The sequence below is a fragment of the Mus pahari genome, chromosome 13 (genome assembly GCF_900095145.1).
Source record: "Mus pahari chromosome 13, PAHARI_EIJ_v1.1, whole genome shotgun sequence".
NCBI lineage: Eukaryota > Metazoa > Chordata > Mammalia > Rodentia > Muridae > Mus > Mus pahari.
This window is the reverse complement of record NC_034602.1, coordinates 27,298,330-27,318,426: the sequence shown is the minus strand read 5'-3', so window position 1 is coordinate 27,318,426 and position 20,097 is coordinate 27,298,330. Positions and strand designations below refer to the sequence as shown.

At 41.0% G+C, this 20,097-nt stretch overlaps 1 protein-coding gene across 3 annotated transcripts in view; it reads right to left on the bottom strand.

Moving 5' to 3' along the window:
• Nucleotides 1–20,097, bottom strand: part of Nsd2 (nuclear receptor binding SET domain protein 2) — a 76,956-nt gene that overhangs the window by 12,228 nt on the left and 44,631 nt on the right. For 2 of the 3 annotated variants that reach the window (XM_029545185.1, XM_021210232.2), the window contains 10 exons: nucleotides 19,011–19,092; nucleotides 17,789–17,913; nucleotides 7,487–7,618; nucleotides 6,427–6,550; nucleotides 5,351–5,551; nucleotides 4,461–4,640; nucleotides 3,936–4,092; nucleotides 3,613–3,818; nucleotides 1,994–2,097; nucleotides 1,427–1,696 (listed from right to left, as the gene is read on the bottom strand). In XM_029545185.1, the coding sequence (XP_029401045.1) occupies nucleotides 1,427–1,696; nucleotides 1,994–2,097; nucleotides 3,613–3,818; nucleotides 3,936–4,092; nucleotides 4,461–4,640; nucleotides 5,351–5,551; nucleotides 6,427–6,550; nucleotides 7,487–7,618; nucleotides 17,789–17,913; nucleotides 19,011–19,092 (1,581 nt within the window). Of the gene's footprint in view, nucleotides 1–1,426; nucleotides 1,697–1,993; nucleotides 2,098–3,612; nucleotides 3,819–3,935; nucleotides 4,093–4,460; nucleotides 4,641–5,350; nucleotides 5,552–6,426; nucleotides 6,551–7,486; nucleotides 7,619–10,308; nucleotides 15,238–17,788; nucleotides 17,914–19,010; nucleotides 19,093–20,097 lie in introns of those variants that run through there. The other variant, XM_021210236.2, reaches the window with a different exon arrangement.

Here is a 20,097-nt window from a genome sequence, read left to right as displayed (position 1 = left end):
TTTCTTCAATGTCTTCCTCTTAGGCACATATCTGGTCCATGTAAATAATTATTACACACAGATTCCCCCAAAGGGAAAGAGGTTATAAAGAACTTGACACGCAGGTTCTACAGCAAGTCTACATGAAGCAACAGCTGTGGCAACCAAAGAAGGCTAGAGAAGGGTACATCTATGCAGTCATTTAAAAAAATACACGGCTGATACTAGTGCTACAGCTTATGCATTATCCATGCTGGACCTACTCTGGTCATGGACCTTGAGTTTGAAACTACTGCCCTAGGTCATGAAAAAGTACTTCAGGGCCAGTCTGTGACAAGGTAAACAACAATTCCACTTGTGTCTCTATGATGGGGATATACTGCAAATGAATCTGAAAGCAGAAACAGGGTTAGCAGAAGTTAGTAAGTCTCTTCTCACCAATTTTATTTATTTTTATGTATATAGGTATTTTGCCTGGATATATATCTGTACACCTCATGTGCTTGGTACCTTAGAGGCAAGAAGAGGACAGTATATTCCCTGGAACTAGAGTTATAAATGATTGTGAGCCACCATGTTGGTGCTGGGAACAGAACCCAGGTCCTTTTAAAGGAACAAGTACTTACTCTTAGCCACTGAGACATCTGTCCAGTCCTGCCAATGAATTTTTCATTCATCTAACTCATATTGGATTATGCTGAGAAAATGTCAAATAGTAATGCCTCCTTAGCTCTTGCAGGAATGTCTGAGCATCTAATTGCCAGTCTAAAGAAAAGCAATCGTTTCACAGACTCTTTTTTCCTAAGAGGAAAACACTATGATTTTGACCAAAGACATGCCTCAAGGATGTTTATCAGTATTAACTCTGATAGTTTTTTTTTGTTGTTGTTTTTTCTTTTTGGGGGGTGGGGGGTATCTCCACTGTGTAGCCCTGCCTGGCCTGGAACTCACGACATAGACTATACTGGCCTTGAACTCAAGAGAGATTTGACAGCCTTTGCCACATACCAGGTATGTACCATCATACTTGGCTTACAACTTTTAACTATAATAATTCAATCTGAATACTATTTTAAAATCTTTTATACCAATGCAAAAACAAACCCCCCCACACACACAATAAGCAGTGGGCCATTTAATTCTTATGCAGGGAAGGGAGGGCTAGTGGAATGATCCAGTAGGTAAAGACCTTGCCACCAAGCCTGAGGGTGGGCCTGAGTTCAATCCCTGGGACCCACATGGAAGGAGAAAACTGACTCCCAAACACTCAAACACTGTCTCCTTCCTCTCTCTCTCTCTCTCTCTCTCTCTCTCTCTCTCTCTCTCACACACACACACACACACACACACACTCACTCACATGCCACGGCACATGCACATCCACATACATTCTAGTACACCCACAATTAAGAATCACAGTACAAAAAGAAAAAGACACATTACATACTTTTCTGATGTCCCTTTTGGCAACCAGGCCCCACCCTTTGCCATCTGTCTTGATGATCTTGGTCTCAGGGTACTGGCGCTTAGTGAAACACTGGTTCTGGCAGTATTCCCCTGCAGGACACACCTGCGGGTGGCACTCAAACATTAGCATCCTGTTTAGACACTCCGAATCAGAGCCACAGGGGTTCTCATCCGTGGGCTTACAGTTGCACTTTGGGATTTCAGAAATGTCAGCTGTGTAGATCTGGACTTTACCATAAGGTTTATTCACCTGTAGTAGAAAAGCAAGTTGTCATGACTCTACTTTGTAAACAGAGAGCCCTGGACCCTGCACACTCATACTGCCCCCCTCAAGGACCCACCTTGGAGACATGCATCCTAGTAATCATCATTGGACTCAAAGACTTAGTTTCTGACAGACCTTCTAACAGCCACAACCTGGGTATAAAAAGTCAGCAGCCCAAATGCCACGTTCACTACTCTGTTGAGAGTGTGCGCGCATGCGTGAGACACACACACACACACACACACACATTCTTTCTCTCTCCCTCTCATTCCTGACAGGTACCTTGATATGCTTGTATGGTGGAGGCTTTCTCTCACTCTCCTGTGTTTCTCGGGCTTCCCGCTGAAGTTTGACTTCATTAAAACGAGCTTCAGCTTCTTGCAATGCTAAAAAGTCAACAGAATATAAGAAATATATTTCAGTAAATAACTGCGTCTATCTTTTGTGCCGCACAGTCATTGCTAAGTACTGTTGTTGGTCTCCAGTAAGCTATAGGCTATGAGACACTGGGAAAGGCAAGTGAGTGCCTAGTGACTAAGCACCGGGGGCTCCGGCTTTGGCTTTGTCAGGCACTACCCATTCTCTGTATTGAGCTCTAAGGACAAGGCAGCAGTGCTGGTGCTTGGGACGGAGTGTACTAAGAAAAAAAGTGAACTTCCATTCTCTTTGAAAGCGAACCTGCTTTGACAAGAAGCTGTAGTTCAGATCAGCAAAGGCTACATCAACACCCAAAGCTCACAGAATGTCAATGTCAATTTGAGGCCTGGTCAGTGGATGAGCTAAGCTGACAGCTGCTGATCTGTCATTAGTGGGCCCAACTTAATAGCAGACTGGTACCAGGAGTCAGAAGCCTGTAGTCCCACTTTCACCATTTGGAACCGTATTAAACTCACTGGGTTGTCTCAGTCTCTACCAGATCTCTCCTTCCCGATGATTTTCAAGAGTCTTTCGATAGCTATCCATTATTACTAAGACTCCTTGAAGCTCCCAAATGTTGAGGTATCAGGGAAAAGAGAACAGGTTGCTGCTGTCTGATGCCTGCTAAACTTTCAGCTGCAAGCAAGGAACCAACAGCTCCCAAGACACAAATCTTCGTCTACCATGGCAAATCCCATCAGCAGTGACATAACTTTAGTTCTCCCTGCATGACTCATGGAAGCACTCTAAGCTTTTCCTACTATTCACACTCATTCTGTACCTAGAGAAAATGCTGATGTGCAATGTCATGCCTCTAGTCTCCTGATTCCTTCCTGCCCAGGCCATGATCTGGCTTAACCACACTTTCTATACTCTGTCTCACAGACTGTAGAATTAGACACAGCGTACCTGTCAATCTGCCTACCCTGACACTGTGTAAGGCACCGAAGTCCCACTATGTCTTCTGAATTGGAATGATTTAGTAGCTGAAGTCTAACCATGGGAAATCATCTTCAGAGATGCCACATAAAGGCCGGCTATGGAAAATGTCTGTAATTAGTGCTAAAGATAGTATCTTCTAAAGAGTTTTTATGCCAGGCAGTGGTGCCACATGCCTTTAATCCCAGCACTCACGAGGCAGAGACAAGTGGACCTCTGTGAGTTCAAGGCCAGCCTGGTCTAAAAAATGAGTTCCGGGACAGCCAGGACTGCACAAAGAAACCTTGTCTCAAAACAAAAACAAAAATAAATAATTATTATGGCATTTAATAAAATTAACTATAAGCTAATACTGTAAAAGTTAAAGGCTGAAGTATACTTAAATAAATACATCAGCCTACAAACTTCCTTTTTTCTAGTATAAAGGTAGAGATAAAATATTTAGTCCAAGAATTTTTTAAAAGAGCAAATTTCAAAAGAACAGAAGTTAGGATTAATAAGCCATAAGAGTATGCCATCTATGCTGCATTGGGAAATCTCCATACCGTTCTTGAAGACTCTTCCGATCCCTCTGACCCCCTGGTAGCGGCTGCCCCGGTCCCCCTCCATGTATGGGAACACTCGTGCCTGATGAGTCCAGTAATAATCTTTAGACCCAAAGAAAAACACAGGGAATTCTCCAATCTCGTGCTTCATTTTCTGAATATTTGGGGGAACATTTTTGGGATGGCAAACTTCTGCCGGCCACCATCTATTATAAATATTAAAAACAGGATTCACATATTCTTCAGAGAGTGACAAAATTTTCAATACTTAGTACTATAAAGTAGAACAAACACATTTGAACAAGAAGGCTTTTACTGCATACCTGTAGTTGCCAAGTTTGACCCAGATGATGTCTTGAAAGTGGAGCTTCTTTCCAGCCCGGCAGTCGTTGCAGAACCAGCTGCCATCGGGCATCTCGATGTTTAAACAATCAGGGTGAAAGGCTGCTGGGCAGGCCTCACAGCACAGAAGGCTTCCCCCTACAAGAGAGAACAGGCCAGCCTGAGCTTGTCTCTCCAGCTCAGATTAGGCCTTTTTGTCATGGTTTTTCCGGGCAGGGTTTTCCTGTGCATCTGCCTGCCTCTGCCTGGGCTGATGAGTACAGGGATCAAAGGTGTGCACCAGCACTGCCTGGCTAGTCCCTCTCCCTCAGCCTGTAACTGCCACAAACCCAACAGAAGCACAAGTGTCAGTGTATCAACCGTGAGTTAACACTCAATGGCATCACTTTACCAAAGTCCTCTTCCTCAAGTCTATGTGACTCTCTTACTTCAGAGGACTGGGATTACACCCTCAGCATCTGCCAAGCAGTGTGTAGAACAGCGCACAAAGCAGAATCCATCCTTACCTTTAGAGCACACAAAGCACCAGCTCACATTGACATGGGTGTGGTGCCGCTTCCCCTTCCGGGCAGTGAAGTGGCCTGTGCAGATTATGCTGTTAGAAGCAATCACCCAACATCCTGCTGCCAGACAGGCATCCCCTCCATGATAGGCAACAGGGCATCGGACACATCGCATCATTTTACCTAAAGAAAACAATACCCTGAGGACCACAAATACTCTTGTCTCCATGACCAACATCACAAAGCTTCAGAAAATTAGAAAATTTAAGATGGAAGACTCTGGACCTATTTAATAACAATAAACAAAAATTGCTGCCAATATCTAGTAGGTAGGGTACCCAGAATAGGCTCTCACAAATCCCAAATGATAGCAGCACTAGGTTAAGAAATGCTGGTTGACTGTGCTTTAGAATGTGATATTTAAATGGTGTCTGTCTTTTTCAAACTTTGCCTTCACGTGTATAACTTGATTTTAAAATATTTCCCAATTGAGGGTGAAGTTCAGTGGTAAAACACTTGACTAGTATGTGAGGCCTAGGGTTCTACCACTTGTATTACAAATAAAGGTTTCCCTTATATTTGAAGTGCCTTTAAAAATGAGCAAACAGAACCCAGAGATAGTTCAGGAAGCATGCTTTGTTGAAAATCAAACATTTGAATGTGCTAACAGATATGGGAAGAATGGAGTAGAAGCAGGTCTTACCTTACAGGAAAAAACCCAACAACACTTAAGTCATCTTATGATGAGTCAGCAGAAAAATGGGAAGTATTGGAGACCACTACAGTTCATGACCTCTGATGACACTTGTTGGGCATCAATGAGCCTGCTTTCAGAAGCACCTACACATTGCCAGTAAACCCACACCCACACTGTAAGAGCAAATCTATCTTACCTTTTGATGGCCGTGGATTTGAAGGGTTTGAGGCATGGCAGCTCATACAGCTGTGGAGAGGACAGCGGAAGCCTCGGCTCTCAAACACAGTGAGAGGGTATTTTTTTACACAGTCTTCATGGTAAAACTTTCCACACTGATTTACCACACAGCGTTTCACCTCCATCTTGCTTTCTTTACATACAAAACATGAGTGAATTCCTAACAAGTGGTCAAAGAAAAGAGAAAGGTACAGAGAACAAGAGTTAAATTGCAGTTCTGAGCAACCAGCACAAGGCAGCTACTTTGGAGCAGCCTGTGTTGCTAAAGCTTCTAGCTGTTTCCAACCTTGATGACTAGTCTAAGCCTTCTTCAGGAAAACCCCCAGTCATCAGAGTTCACTGTAATCTAATCTCCAGCTTCACTTTCTCCTTCCTGGCCCACTTGCCAATGCAGCTAAGACTTGCTGTGGCCGCCAGGCGTGGTAGCACACGCCTTTAATCCCAGCAGTTGGGAGGCAGAGGCAGGCGGATTTCTGAGTTCGAGGCCAGCCTGGTCTACAGAGTGAGTTCCAGGACAGCCAGGGCTACACAGAGAAACCCTGTCTTGAAAAATAAAAAAATTTTAAAAAGGACTTGCTGTGGCTGGAGGAAGACTAGAATCTGAAGTCTGCTACTTCTGCTGGGCTGCCTGGACAGCCTGACCCTTACACAGAGTCTTTGTAAAGAACTCAGAATTCTACAAATTTAGTGTTCTGTAACTGCCTACTAATTAGGCACGACTGTTTGGAGGTGCAATGCCCAGCAACTATAGAGCAAGGCTCAGTAGCCCCACAAAAGGGTTTGGAAAAGTACATAGCCTTTTATTTCCTCATTCCAGCAGTCACTGTACCCTGAACTACTTGCCCATGGATACTGTCATTCAAGTTAATACAGTCCAGTGAAAGAGCAGCTTAGAAACATACACCTTTGAGCCAGTATGTATGGGATTTGTTCTCTGCCAAATGACTCATATGCAACTAGAGAAAGCACACAAGAACAGGACAAGCAGCACTGACTTCCGCACATAAACCCCCAGCCTCAGAAGCTGGAACTTACCTGAGGCACATTCGGTACAGGTGAATTTTCCTTCTGGTCTTCTGGAAAGTCCAAGGCAGGCTAGGTGGAATGCTCCACAACAGGGGCCCTCACACAGTAAGAGACTGCCTGTCTTCTCACATAGCTGTGGGGAACAAAGGGCAGTATGAACAGTCAGAGTCCTTTCGGGGCTCTCTGAACCACAGGGGGCAATTAGATTCCATCTTTGGCGTGCAAATGAACATAACCAAAGAGTGAAATACCTAGCAGGATCCCAGACTACAGAATAGGTTAAGTTACACGGTGTTAGTTAGTCCCTCAGCAAGGGCTAAGGAAAAGAAAGACCAAAACACAGAAAGATACATTCAGGTTTTCAGCTCAGATGTGAATGTCAAAAACAAAACAAAAACCCAAGACCCAAGATCCATGGCATATTTTCATCATAAACCAGCCCATCTTCCACAGATGGAGACAATAGAGCTGACTTTCAAGCGTTTTCCAACTATGGACAAATCAGCAGGCCCACATGGTTACTGACACTGACTATACCTCACAATGGTAATGGACTAAGGCACAGAAAAGTGAGTAGCTACCTTAAGATCTCCAACCCATAATCCAGCACAGGTAGGACACTGACCCAGGCAGTACCTCTGTAGGAACGGATCTAGTTACACCATCCAGACCCATGACTGGCCTACCCAATCCCAATAAACTAAATAAGAAAAGGCACCATATGACTCTAGCACCCTACTTCTTATCACACAAACTTCCAAGTACTATTTCACACACACACACACACACACACACACACACACACACACACACACACACACACACACACACACACACACACACACACACACACACACACACACACACACACGAAACACATCCCACCCACCTGAGAATGAATGTTAACTTAGGCAACTTAATACCAGAATTCTGTTGACAGTTTAACCCTTCCAAAGAGGTATCCATGAGTAGTAATGGGGCAAAGAGGAGGATACTGGAAACTCACTCTGCTGTCCTAGGACTTCATGAGAAGCGCTCACCAATACATCAGACACTGCCTACCCCTCACCTGACACACGTACTCCTTTTTGGCAGCCATTCCTCTTTCAGATTTTTTAGATGAGACGGATGCTTCAGTCTGTGTTTCATCTGCACTTTCATATGGAGACTCTGATGGTTCATCTCCTGGGCTGTCTGAGACCTGGAGACGAAGGAGGTGGACGACAGTTCACTAGCCACAGAAAACAGGTGGCCACTTCCTTTGGACACGGCCCACTTCTTGTTCTATCACCCAGTGATATACACCATCACTGGCTTTGGAAGTAATAAAACTTGTAATATGCTCCATAGAGAACTTCAGAAGTGGACTTTATTCTACTCAATATTTAATATACATATGTATATAAGACATAGTCCTTTAAATGAAGCAACTTATGAAAATCCAATTATCTCTCTTCTAAGTCAACTGATTTCTGGATTATTCTTGTCCTTTCTTAACTACCCAATGTGTTCAGACCCAAATACCACATGAATTTAAAAAAAAAAAAAAATGTGAAGTTGCAAAAAAGACCTCACAGAAGCTGTTTCTCACTCTACTGAGGAGGATGCTGTGTCCCCCCAGAAGCATGTTGCTCCCCTGGAACTGATTCAAGAGTCAGGAAAGTCACTGACACACACTGTAGCCTGATTGCCTGTCTCTCCTCTTAAAAGCTAACATCCCACCCAACTCATCTGCTCTGCCCCACAGACAGGCAAGAAATAACTTCTGCCTTCCTTAACACTTGAATCTAAGGAAAAGATCTGGGCGAAATGCAGTTATGTGTGCTGATGAAAGCACCCATTTTCCTGGTTCCCCTCCACTAAACAGAAATTAGGATCCAGCTACAACCTCACCCGTGCTGCACAAATCGTCCCGTTCTCACTTGACAAGTACTACCAACTAATGATTAGATGTGTAAAATAGATAACCCTTTCATCTATCAAATGGAAGTGCTTAATTTTTTGTCTTTATCTTAAAAAGTGTTGAAAATTGGATTTTGGAGATAAAACAAAGCAAAAAAACCTATTAACTATCTTTCTTGTTTACCTCAAAAATCACAAGTAAATATGTTGCAGGCTTGCTATTTGCCAGTGAACACAAAGCTAGACAGTGTAATTAGGCCACATTAAAAAACAAAAATGAACTCACCAGGGCCTCCGGCCCATTGATCTGCAGCCTTACTTTATCTCATTGACATTATTGGGAGCAATGAGAGAAAAAAACATGCATTTTTTCTGATTTGAACTCAATGTTAAAGTGGCATAAATTGCCAAGGACTCCTGTGGCTCTCAGGGGCCACTGGAGCAAGGGGCAGCCTTTGTGTGGTCCAATTCTGGTCTTACTAGACACAAATAGCAACAAGAATGTACTGAAGGAATTAAAAACAGGCCTTTCGATGTATTTTCTCACCTTTTGCAGGAAGATGGGAATAGCATGAGGAACACTAGATTAATGTCACATCATAAGGTCTCTCACCAGGAGGGCTCACTAGTTGGAACTACAGGGCCCACTGCCAATCCCTCTCCCATCAGCTCACCTCCCACTTCTTTAACATCAACATCCAGAAAGAGGCAACGCGAAATGCTCTTAGTTCAAACTCCAAATTTAATACGTCCATCAGATATGAGGGTCACAGGTGGGGGTCTGAGCACTTCTGAGATGAGACAGGAGTAAGTACCAGGGAAGCCCAGGGCCTTAGGAATCAATGGCCACAAAGCTTGCCCTGGCTCAGAGAGCAGCTCCCAAGGATGACCAATCTGACTAATGGAGGAACTGAGTCCCAAAGGGTGTTTAGTACATCATCCATGAGAAAGCCCATGCTCCATCCACCAACCCACTTCTTCCCTTAGTGTGGATAAAACAAATTTCAAAACTATAAAAGAGAAAGGAATGAAAAGAAAGACAGAAAACACAAACCAGTCCTGGGTCAGAGGAAGGAACAGCACCTTTTATTTAAGATTTACAGAAAGTTAGCACGTTTCCACTTGGAGATATTTCCTAAATTAACAAAGTCTGTTTAAGGAAATAAACACTGAATACATATTTTGAATGAAAATATAAATGTTAACGACACACATAAGGCTCGTTTCCTGATTGGGTCTGTTATCCACATACAGAATATAGACCTTACAATATCACAGTTCATGACAGATTGTAGAAGGTCCACCTTCACCACATCCCCCCCCACAAATGGACAAGACCCCTACCCAGTCAAGAGCGTCCCTCAGCTCTCTGCTCAGCAAACCACCTGCAAGTAGAGTCAAGTGTGCGCCTCACTCCAGCTGCAGGCTCCACCTCCATGTGTACCAGGTGACAGCTTACTTGGAGATGCCATTTGTGGAAGTGACATATCACCTGAATGGTCCCAACACAGTAGTCCCAGATCTCAGTCTACAATATCTATGATCTATTCAGTATCCAACAGGATGTATTTGGAAAAAGAAAACTGTAGTGACTGATGGGACACAGACTGTCAAGAATTTTCCTGTGGCTTCCTGTGTCCACCAAGGTCATGCTTGTGGCACTGATTTCCAAGCAGCCTAGTTCCTGACTTTCCAAATTTTTCTTGAATCTGAAAATACTTTCTCCACTCACTACTCAGTATGTGATAGTACCGAGTTGCCTACCTGCCTTAGACACACATTCCTTTAGGGATAGGAAGTGCAGTCTCCAACTATTACAGGGAGTTCAAGATGGCATTACCAGACATCATGTGACCCAGTAGAAATCTTCCCACTGCCAGAAGCTATGTGGCCATCAGAAAGGCTCAATAAATGAAACTGTGGTTTACCCTACTGTGGCCACAAAGCAGACCCCTGCCCTTCTGTGGGCTGATACACATTGAGTTTTAATTTTTTTTGACAAAACAAATCCCTTCACAAGTTGAATACTACAGCATTTTAAAATACAATTACAGACCTTGAACAGTAAATATTTCTATAACCAACATTATTTTCATGTTTTAAGTTATGCTTTCATAAATGAAGAAGCATAGAAGTGCGTTCACAGACGGTTTTAGATTTACAAATGTAAGAATCCTGTGCTCAGCAGATATAATGGTCTAAAATTAAAAGACTAATCTTCAGCAGGTCTTCCAAGTTAACATCACAGTGAAGTATGAAGAGTAGAATTAAGACAACTTTAAATTAATTCAACCATTTTAAAATCCTAGAATTCAAAATAATTTTTATTAATGTTTGCACAGACTAGAACCCTCCTAGCCGCTCCTAATTCAAAGCCAGGTATGAGTTACTGAGGACATGAAAGAGGGGGGAAAAAATCAAAATACAAAAAAACTTTTAGTCCACAGAATGTCATTGTGCTTCATAGTCATTTAATCTAAAGCCAGCTTCTACATAGTTAGCATAGAGGACAGCAAAGTCTAAGTGAGAGCAGTGGCCACGTAGTCATAGAGTGGCTGCTCCCATAAAGGCATGCCCATATCCAAAGTTAAGTGAGTCTCTAAATAGTCTACTGACTCAACCATGTCCCAGTTGTGTCCTCAGAAGCAGCCATCCCTTCGGAGTAGGCTGTGGGAGAGCCTGGTCCAGCCAGCTGCATCAACAGGCCATGTGTCCTCACCTGAAAGGCTTGAGAACAGAAGAACCACCAGCCTACCTGCTTCCTTAGCTCATGTGACTGGCAAAGCCCCTGTACCAAAACTAGGATTCCATCTGATCCCAGTTTTGTTTTGTTTTGTTTTGTTTTTTAAGTAGAATACCCCTGAAATGCTAGCATGTTTAAAATACTGCCAGAGTTACTTGTTAAAAGCTGAACAACTAGATAGGCTAGAAAATATATATATAAATGTGGGTATAGCACACAGAACTCTGACAAGATGAGATATGTCGGGTTACGGGAAGTAAATCCTTGTTAGTTAAACCTCACAAAGCATTTCCCTTATCACTCCCGAACAAGGAAAAATGAAAACATACTTTTCTGTGTACTAAGGATGACCATTTTCCTTCACTGGCAGAAAAATTAGTGAAAAAAAATCCTAATACTCTAAGTAAAACAATAAAAACAGTACCTAAAAGAAACAAAGTCAATTGCAATCACCAAAAATGCTAAAATACATAGGAATCAATGTTTCTTAAAACAAATACAAAACTCAGAAAGCTTTCTAAGTCAGTATCAGTAAGAAGCAATAAAAGCTCTAAAAGCATGTTAGGAAAGCCCTTCTGCTTTATTCTAGCAAAAGACAACTTGGATTTTATCATCTGAAAGATAAACCCAGTCCTTGGAATTTATTTTTCAAAAACTGGATAATGGATTTATTGATGCTAAAATATGGTGCTGTACACTACACTCCAAAGGGCCCTTGGATCCCTAACAGAAGTCCACCTAGACAGCAGGATGCAAGGTGAATTAGCAACCTGTATGTTTGAATATGTGTGAGATGTATGTTACCTTAGAATCAAATGACAGAGAAAGAAAGCAAAATTACTAAGTGTTAATGACTCTATGGTTACTCTGTCACTGGACAAACAGTTCCTAAAGAAGGGAGCTATGACCTCACGGGACATCTTATGCCCACATAAAGCAACTGAGGGCAACTAAGAACCACTCAGTCAAGTCAGGGTTCCTCATTCTGCTCAAGTGAAGCCGAGTGGGCCAGGAGCTTATAGAGAATACACACCAGTGCTGAAGCATAGACAGAGCAAAATCAGTTCTGACCCTCACTCCAGGCTGTGAGATCCTCCGTCAGGAGCACTCTGTAATCATTTAAATTGTACATAAACACAGGCATCATCTTTTGTTTGAGGAATGAGATGTTTACTTATGACCTTTATTTCCTTCTTTTTATGGTATTTATGTTATATACTCTTAATAGGTGCCCGTCACCTATATCATCTAGCCAGCCCACAGGCTCCAGATACAACCTTGGGATGAGTACATGGAGTCACAGACATGTGGTTACCAGGTTAGGTTTTGTTGGTTTTTATCTCTTGCTTTTCTTGTGACATGTTCTCTCATTAATGAAAAGTCCCTGTCCCTGATCTGGCTTTCAGCCCCAGAGAACCCTGTTTTAAGTTTCCTGGTGCTTTTGCATGAACTATCTCAACTAATCCCTTAATTAAATATAACTTGATTGGGAAACCAACTTAAAAATCCATCCACCCATGCCAAAAGCAGGTTGCTCTACACCTCTTCAGAGGCAGTGGGTGGAATGGATATCCTCATGCATGGAGCAAGGACCCTCTCCTCTCAGATCCTATGTTTTACTTCCTTGTCATGATTAGTTTTCGTGTTGGTTTTCAGGATATCCTCTTAAAAATACTGAAGTTGTCTTCTGTTGGGAAACACAGATGTAAATAGATATGAATACTAAAAAAAAAGTTCTGAGCTACAACTACACTTAAAGGCATTGTGACCAAAGACAACATTCACTTCTTATGACTCTGAGGAAAAGCTACAGGGAGGGAAAGGTCCATCTGGAGCAGAGGGGCTGATTAAGAAGCACCTGAAGAACCTGGCTGCTGAGCACAGGTCTCTATCAGTTCATGTACTCCCTGGTGTGCTGTTCTAACAGCTACAATGCAAACCTTTGTACATTCACACAAGTCTTCATTTCTTTAGAATCAGAGTCTTATACAGAAAGCTACCTCCCCTTGCCAAGCAAATATAGTATACAAACAATAGTTTGAAAGAAGCCAAATAGAATCATATGGTAATAACTGTTTATATGGCAAAAGAAAACCTCACCTCAACAGTGGGCAGTTCAAAAGACCTAAGGCTGGAGGTAGCATTGCTTTTTTTGACATTTTTATAGAAAATGAAGGAATTCCATGTTAAATTTGTAGCATAATAAATTTGTCATATAATTTTTGTACTCTTAGCAGACAAGCTATTGCTTCTCGCTAGACTCTTTTAAACAAGAATCTCTTTTCTACTCACCTCTTTGAGGAGAGATCAGCCATGAGCTGACACAGAACTCTGCTTATTTACTGTAAGACTGGTCTCTGGGGCAGGAAAATCCTACATGGAGGACTTTCACTCTACACTCACTTCAGAATGCTGAGGCCCTTGCTCCTGCTCCTGCCTCTGCCCGAAGGTGAACTCTGTCTTCCCCAGTTGAAGAACATTACAGGATGCCCACCTTCGTCCCCTGGCATGCTCTGAACTCAGTAGGCACTAGCTATGCTGCTCGGTGGGCATCACCCTAAGTTCTCAAGTCCTCACTTGTCATCACAGAGCATAGTGTCCGCCTATCCTCTAGCTGCTTCCCGGGCACCCACTCAAATTCATCATGCTCTAAGTTCAAATGAAATCCCTTCATTTCTGCCCATAACCCTCTGGGATAGTATCTTTACTTTTGAGAAATCACTTCTTAAACCCGGGCCGTTTCTACACCATCATATTTCTTCACAGACTTTTTAATTTTGTGATTTTATATTTAAATTTTTTTTATCTACCTGAGATCTTTCATGTCCGTTAAGAACAGTACAACTTAGAATGTTCACATTAGGGATTCTGAGGTCATGTCTCTCAATACATTTGAGCAGAGCCAGCTGAGTGACTTACCAGACCACAACCTCATAGTCTAATACCCTACTGTGTCACACAAACAGAGCTAGGGTTCTGTTACTTCTGGATTTATTTTTTCCGCACATGCATGATGCAGTCAAGGGGATCATTTTTCATGCCAAAGTAAAATGTATACTTTTGGATAAAAATAGAATGATGGTGATTTTATTATTTTTATTGTAATAACCATTACTGTCACAATAGTGAACCACTGAGTCCTTGCAAGGTGCCAGGCACTCTATGTGTTTAACATGCGTACATTACTTAATGGTTTGGAACAAAAGTATTTCTCAGAAACTTTCATCACAGGTCCAACACTGAGGTGTCTGTATGGAACGGCCTGGGCACCGCTCACACACCCCGTGCATAGCACAAGCTCTGCTTCTTGAGTTAAGGGCAAGTGGAGCCTTTCCTCCCATGCAAACATGCTGGCACCTGGGTAGCCCAGCTGGACATCCAGGACCACAACATTTAAAACAGGATGCTGATGTTCGACAAAAGCAACTGATGATGTGGTTGTTGTAAATAAACTGATTATGGTGTCTTCCAGGTATCAGTGACTAGATCAACAGTTGAATGGTTCACCATGATATTATTAGTCATATTTTTCCCTAAAAATCTACTGGGTCTAGTATCATAGTAAAACTGTCAAGTAAAAAAGGACAGAATCAAAACTCTTCCTGCCTTTTATGTGGGAAAACTGGTTTAATATCTACAATACTGAATACATTTCACTGGCAATGAAAATAGCTGACAAAGAACCTTTAATGTGTCCTGCTTGTTCTTTCTTACTGATAGAACAGATGCTGACGTTTTCCATAAAAATTCACTAAGTTATGAATTAGAGGAAAAAATGAGCATTAACAGGATAACCCCTTCAATATGGTGCATTGTCACAGCTCTGGACAGTCTCAATTGAAGGGCCTCCTCCTCAACGGGAACTTTAGATTGATCATTAGAATATGAATGTGTTTCTATTATGAGATGAATGTGATTGATTAAATGGCCTTGATTGAGTATCTTACCTTGGTCTTAAAATTTGTTATCTGTTTTCTTCATTGTATGTGTTTATTAATACCAGTAAAAACAGATTATCACACATCTTCCATAAAATGATTGTGATAGAAATGTCACTTAGTGTATACGATGATGCACCACCTGCAGCAGACATCTTGGGGTATTACATCATTCTAAGTGCAGTACAGGGCGGCTGAGTTCAAGTCCAACTTGACTGATGTGGGCTCCCATAAAAGCTGTTACCAGTGAAGGCGAAAAAAATAAGAATTTGCTCTACTAAGGGAACAAAAAATGAAGTTACAAAACACTTTAATCACATCAATTCCTTCACAGGCCTTTGTCATGCAAGTGTGCAATTTTAATCTCTTCATTGGGGTGATGTAATATCATGTAATTAGTAATTATTCCAATATAAATTTATCATATACATTTTCAAGAACTTAAACTACAACATGTCCTAAAATGTCTTGAATACCAACCCTACATAATCCTCTTTCTTTCAATCAAGTGTGTTGAAGGGGAAAAAAATATAAACATGCAAAACATAAGTGTCCCAAAGTGCGGAGGAAGTCTGATTCCCCAAACAGTAATTTTCACACGAGAACCAGACTCAACAGTCTCCACAGCTCGTGTGTTAACAGACACTTAGCACTATACACTTGTAAACTCACTGTGGGGTTTAGTAGTGCATACTAGATAAATCTACTTATTCACCTAAAGTTTTTAAATTAACAGTGCAACTCTATAAAATAAGCTATCAAAGAATATTTACATAAACCACACAAGTAACCTAATAGAGAAGGCCTAGAAATTTAAATTACTTTAAGGAACATAAAGTATACTGTGAGATTTATGTATCCCCTTCAAAATGTAAGAATGAATTTGAATTCAATACATTTCCTACATAAGAATGTACTTAAATCATCTATCAGTCTCTGGTGTTGCAACTAAGCCTTGTCACAAACTGCTCCACCTTAGTCTTTCCAAGTGTGGACTACCGAGCAGCACCAGCTGCTGCTCTCTGTTCCCCCTCACAGCCTTCACTTCAATACCCAATACTGGTGAGGAGGAATAATAGGTAAACAAATTCAGTAACTCAATAGTTTTCTCTTTCCCATGTCCAACAACAGCATATGTAAAATAACAACTGGATAAACAGATCAAAGTACAAAGCAAGAAAAACTTGCTTGAAAACTTTTATAGGGCTTGAATGTAACTCGGTAATAGGACATTTGCCTGGACTCACAAATTCCTGGGTTCCAACCCCAGCACTTAAAAAAAAAAATCATAAATGAAAAGTCCAACTTTAATGCAAAATGAATGGGTTTCTAGAGTAGAGTAGTTTCTATTCTAGAAACCCTTTCATTTTTTTTTTAATATGGTTAACTTAAACTGTAGACCATCTTTAATTTTTTTAAAATGCTAGTGTAAATACGGGTAAGAGAAGAAAAATGAAAAATAATTTATATAAAACTAGCCTTTTTCAGTAACATTTTAGACAGAAGCTCAGCAATGAAGTAAATGAGTGCAAATATAAGAAGTCCTTAGTTTTCTACACATAACAACCATAAGCAAGTCCCAGTCCCATGAGTATGAACACTTGAGATTATGACTGAGCTAGTCTGTGTGACTGAGATCCTACTAAACAGTCTAAATTTACACCACATTTCAGAGCCGTGAGCAACGGAGTTCTTAAGGGTGTTCCCTGGGCCACCCAGGTCCCTAACCATCATGCAATAGAAGGCCCAGCCTGCTACGAATAAAAAGGACAGCAAGGATACACCCAACCCTACTAAGGACCACAACAGAGGCCAGATGAGAAATGCTGCTTTTGATCCAAAAAGAGAAAGGGTCCTGTCTAGTTCCCATCTCACTATCCTGTTAGTGAAGACCAAGGTTATCAACTCCTTACAAATACTGTAAAAATAAATCTCAAGTCTACACTGAGGAAAAAAAGAATTACAGAGATCAAAATAACAAAAAATTAAAAATGGAAAGTAAGATCCATAAAAGTAGTCACTACAATCAAGAAATTAAAACTACCTCTGCACCAAAATAAATAAGGATTCCTGAATTTGTGGCTGTTCCTTGTTTTTGGTATTTGCAGACTTTAGATTTGGTAATGACATCTACATGCTACACTCTACAGTAATGGCAGCAGCAGCCTATTATAAGACCACCTACTTCTCTGCTATCATGTGTTTTGTAAGACCAGAAACACAGGAATTCTAAGCACAGTGACAGTTCTAACTTGCCTCCACACTCACATCTGAGACATGCCAGAACAAAGAACCAGAGACACGCAACGCATGAGGACCAAGAAACCTTTGGCTTTCCCACAGGCTTATGAGCCCCTCCATTCCACCAGGGTGGGTGCACAGTAGCATGTCAGTGAGGCCAACATAGCATGTCCTGGTAGAGCCAGTGTGAATTTCCTTTCATGTGAGAAAACAGAGTTAGGTTTACAGAACATACCAGTTTAAAACAGATTGCAACAACGATTACTCTGCAACAAGATGTATGTATGTATACGTACACATTCACCATGTGCATGTATGTATTTATATTCAAAGTGCTCAGTCTAAAATAGTGCACCATTTTTTCAATTTTGTGAATTTTAGATAGTTAAGAACACTTTTTAGATGGCTAAGAATACCTGAACCTCACCTATGCCTGTGGAGAACAACATAATTCTTTAAAGCAGGATTATCACTCACTCACATTGCCACTTGAGTAAATAATGGCCTTCCCATGAACGCCACCGTATCACAATCATCATTATTTTACCTCATGCTCAGTTAAGGATGCAGAAGGAGATGAACTTTTGTTAAACCCAAGTGCTGAAGACGCTGTTGCAGAAGCCCGATTTCGCTTCTTCAGTGGTTTGCAAGCATCAGACAAATTTTTCGTTGCTGTAAAATAAGTATATTTTATAAAGTTTAAAATCTTAAACCTCCCACCTCCTTACTGTTTTGAATAACTCCCTCAAGCAAGTAAAGTCCTAAAGATGAATCCTTTAGCTGTCACTAAGGGCTTAACTTTTTATCATGGAAAACTGACTTTAAAAAAAAAAGCAAACTATATAACGAATCCCACATCTCCATCCTACCTGCCCACCCCAAAACCAACAACCCAGGCCATTGCAGTTTCCTGCACACCGGATCCATGACACACTACAGGATTATTTGACACAAACACTACACATAATTTCATGCATAAAAAGCCTAGAGTATACTTCTAAAAAAAATTAAGTAAAACATTACCAATTTCATATTTTAAAATAGCAATCCTATGTTCAAATTTCCAATCATTCACAAATGTTACAAATGCTTTTAAAAATAGCTGATTTTTAAAAACTTGATCATCTTGTGCAGCATAAAGAAAACAGTCTCATCCTATATTGGAGATGGTGTTTCTGTGCTTACCTATCCATCAAGTGTCTCTAGAGAATCACTTACACACAGGTCAAAAGATCAGATTTTTCCTTTTTACTGCTTAGCTAAGCTGTTTTTCACAGAAAATCCTTTAAACAGATTTCTTTATCATGTGAAATAGTAACAAATACTTGTGACTTTTACTACTGGCTTTTTAGTTAAGTATGAACCATCAAGAGCCTAAATCAGAGTGACAGAATTTATGGTAACAACTCATAAAGAAATCTAAGAATATCTGGTTAAAATTTCTCTTCTAATAAAATTCAAACTAAAAAATAATAAAGTCAAGTGAAAATCAGTAGAAAAGTAACTTCAATATGATTGAATTCTTATAGTCTACTCATTAAATCCGTTATTTTTCAATTCCACAAGATCTTCTTTCTCACTTACTTTTGGTATTAGCTTAATTGTTGACTCTTCTGAGTTACCCCTGGATCCCTTCTGCCCAACCCTGCTTTCATTTTCCTTGTCCCTCTCAGGTGCCCACACTAGAGAGTCCCCAAGAGCAGGATCAGGCTGCCCTGCCCCCCCCCCCCCGCACCCCAAGGAGCCAGGAAAAAGCCTGACCACATTACCTGCCTGGCTCTTGAGTGAGGAGGCTGCCTCCATAGCCTTGTAAGAGCTTGTTCTGGCCATTTTGTCGGTGATTGTCTCTCTCTGTTATTTAAAAGGGGGGAAGGGTGGACAAAGAGAAAGAAATCAAAGGAAAAAAATTCTCCCAATGTGAATGAACACAGGCTGCTGAAAATTTACACAATAGAAAATTCTTTCTTTGGAAAAGTACTCCTCACACTCAACAGGACCAGAGTTGCACATAATGGTTTTTTAAAATACCCTGAACTAGTTATTTTCTTAAACATACACAGATATACACATATATACATAAATAAAAATAAAATAAATCATTAAAAATATATTCAAAATAAAAAGGGGGCTAGCTAGTTGTAGAAAATGTCTATTATAACCTTAGATTCAATTCCAATAAATAAGTGGATGGATGGATGGATGGATGGATGGAGACAGATTCATAGTGGTAAGGATCTGTTCATTTGAGGCCAGCCTGGGCCACATATTTTGTCTCACAAAAATAAAGGATTAATATCATAAATATTTTGTGCTGGGATTTTGAAAAATGTACTTCATTCCAGGTGTGGTGATTTAATCTTAGCACTGAGAAAACCAAGGCAGGTGGGTCCCTGTGAGTTTGAGACCAGAGTAGTGCATATATAGCAAGTTCCAAGACAGCCAAGGCTATATCACATTGTAAGACTGTTTCAAGTAAGTAAATTGATGGATGAATGGACAAATGGATGAACAGGCAGTAAAACAAAAATGAAGGTAAAATCTAGTTCAAAATTCCTTCAGCAAAGTATGGTGGCATAAGTCAGTCAGCAATCCAGCCAGCCAGTAAAAACAAAAAAGAAAGAAAAGTAGCTGGGCAGTGGTGGCAGACACCTTTAATCCCAGCACTTGGGAGGCAGAGACAGGCAGATTTCTGAGTTCAAGGCCAGCCTGGTCTACAAAGTGAGTTCCAGGACAGCCGGACAGCCAGGGCTATACAGAGAAACCCTGTCTCGAAAAAAAGAAAGAAAGAAAGAAAGAAAGAAAGAAAGAAAGAAAGAAAGAAAGAAAAGAAAAGAAAAGAAGAGGGGAGGGGAGGGG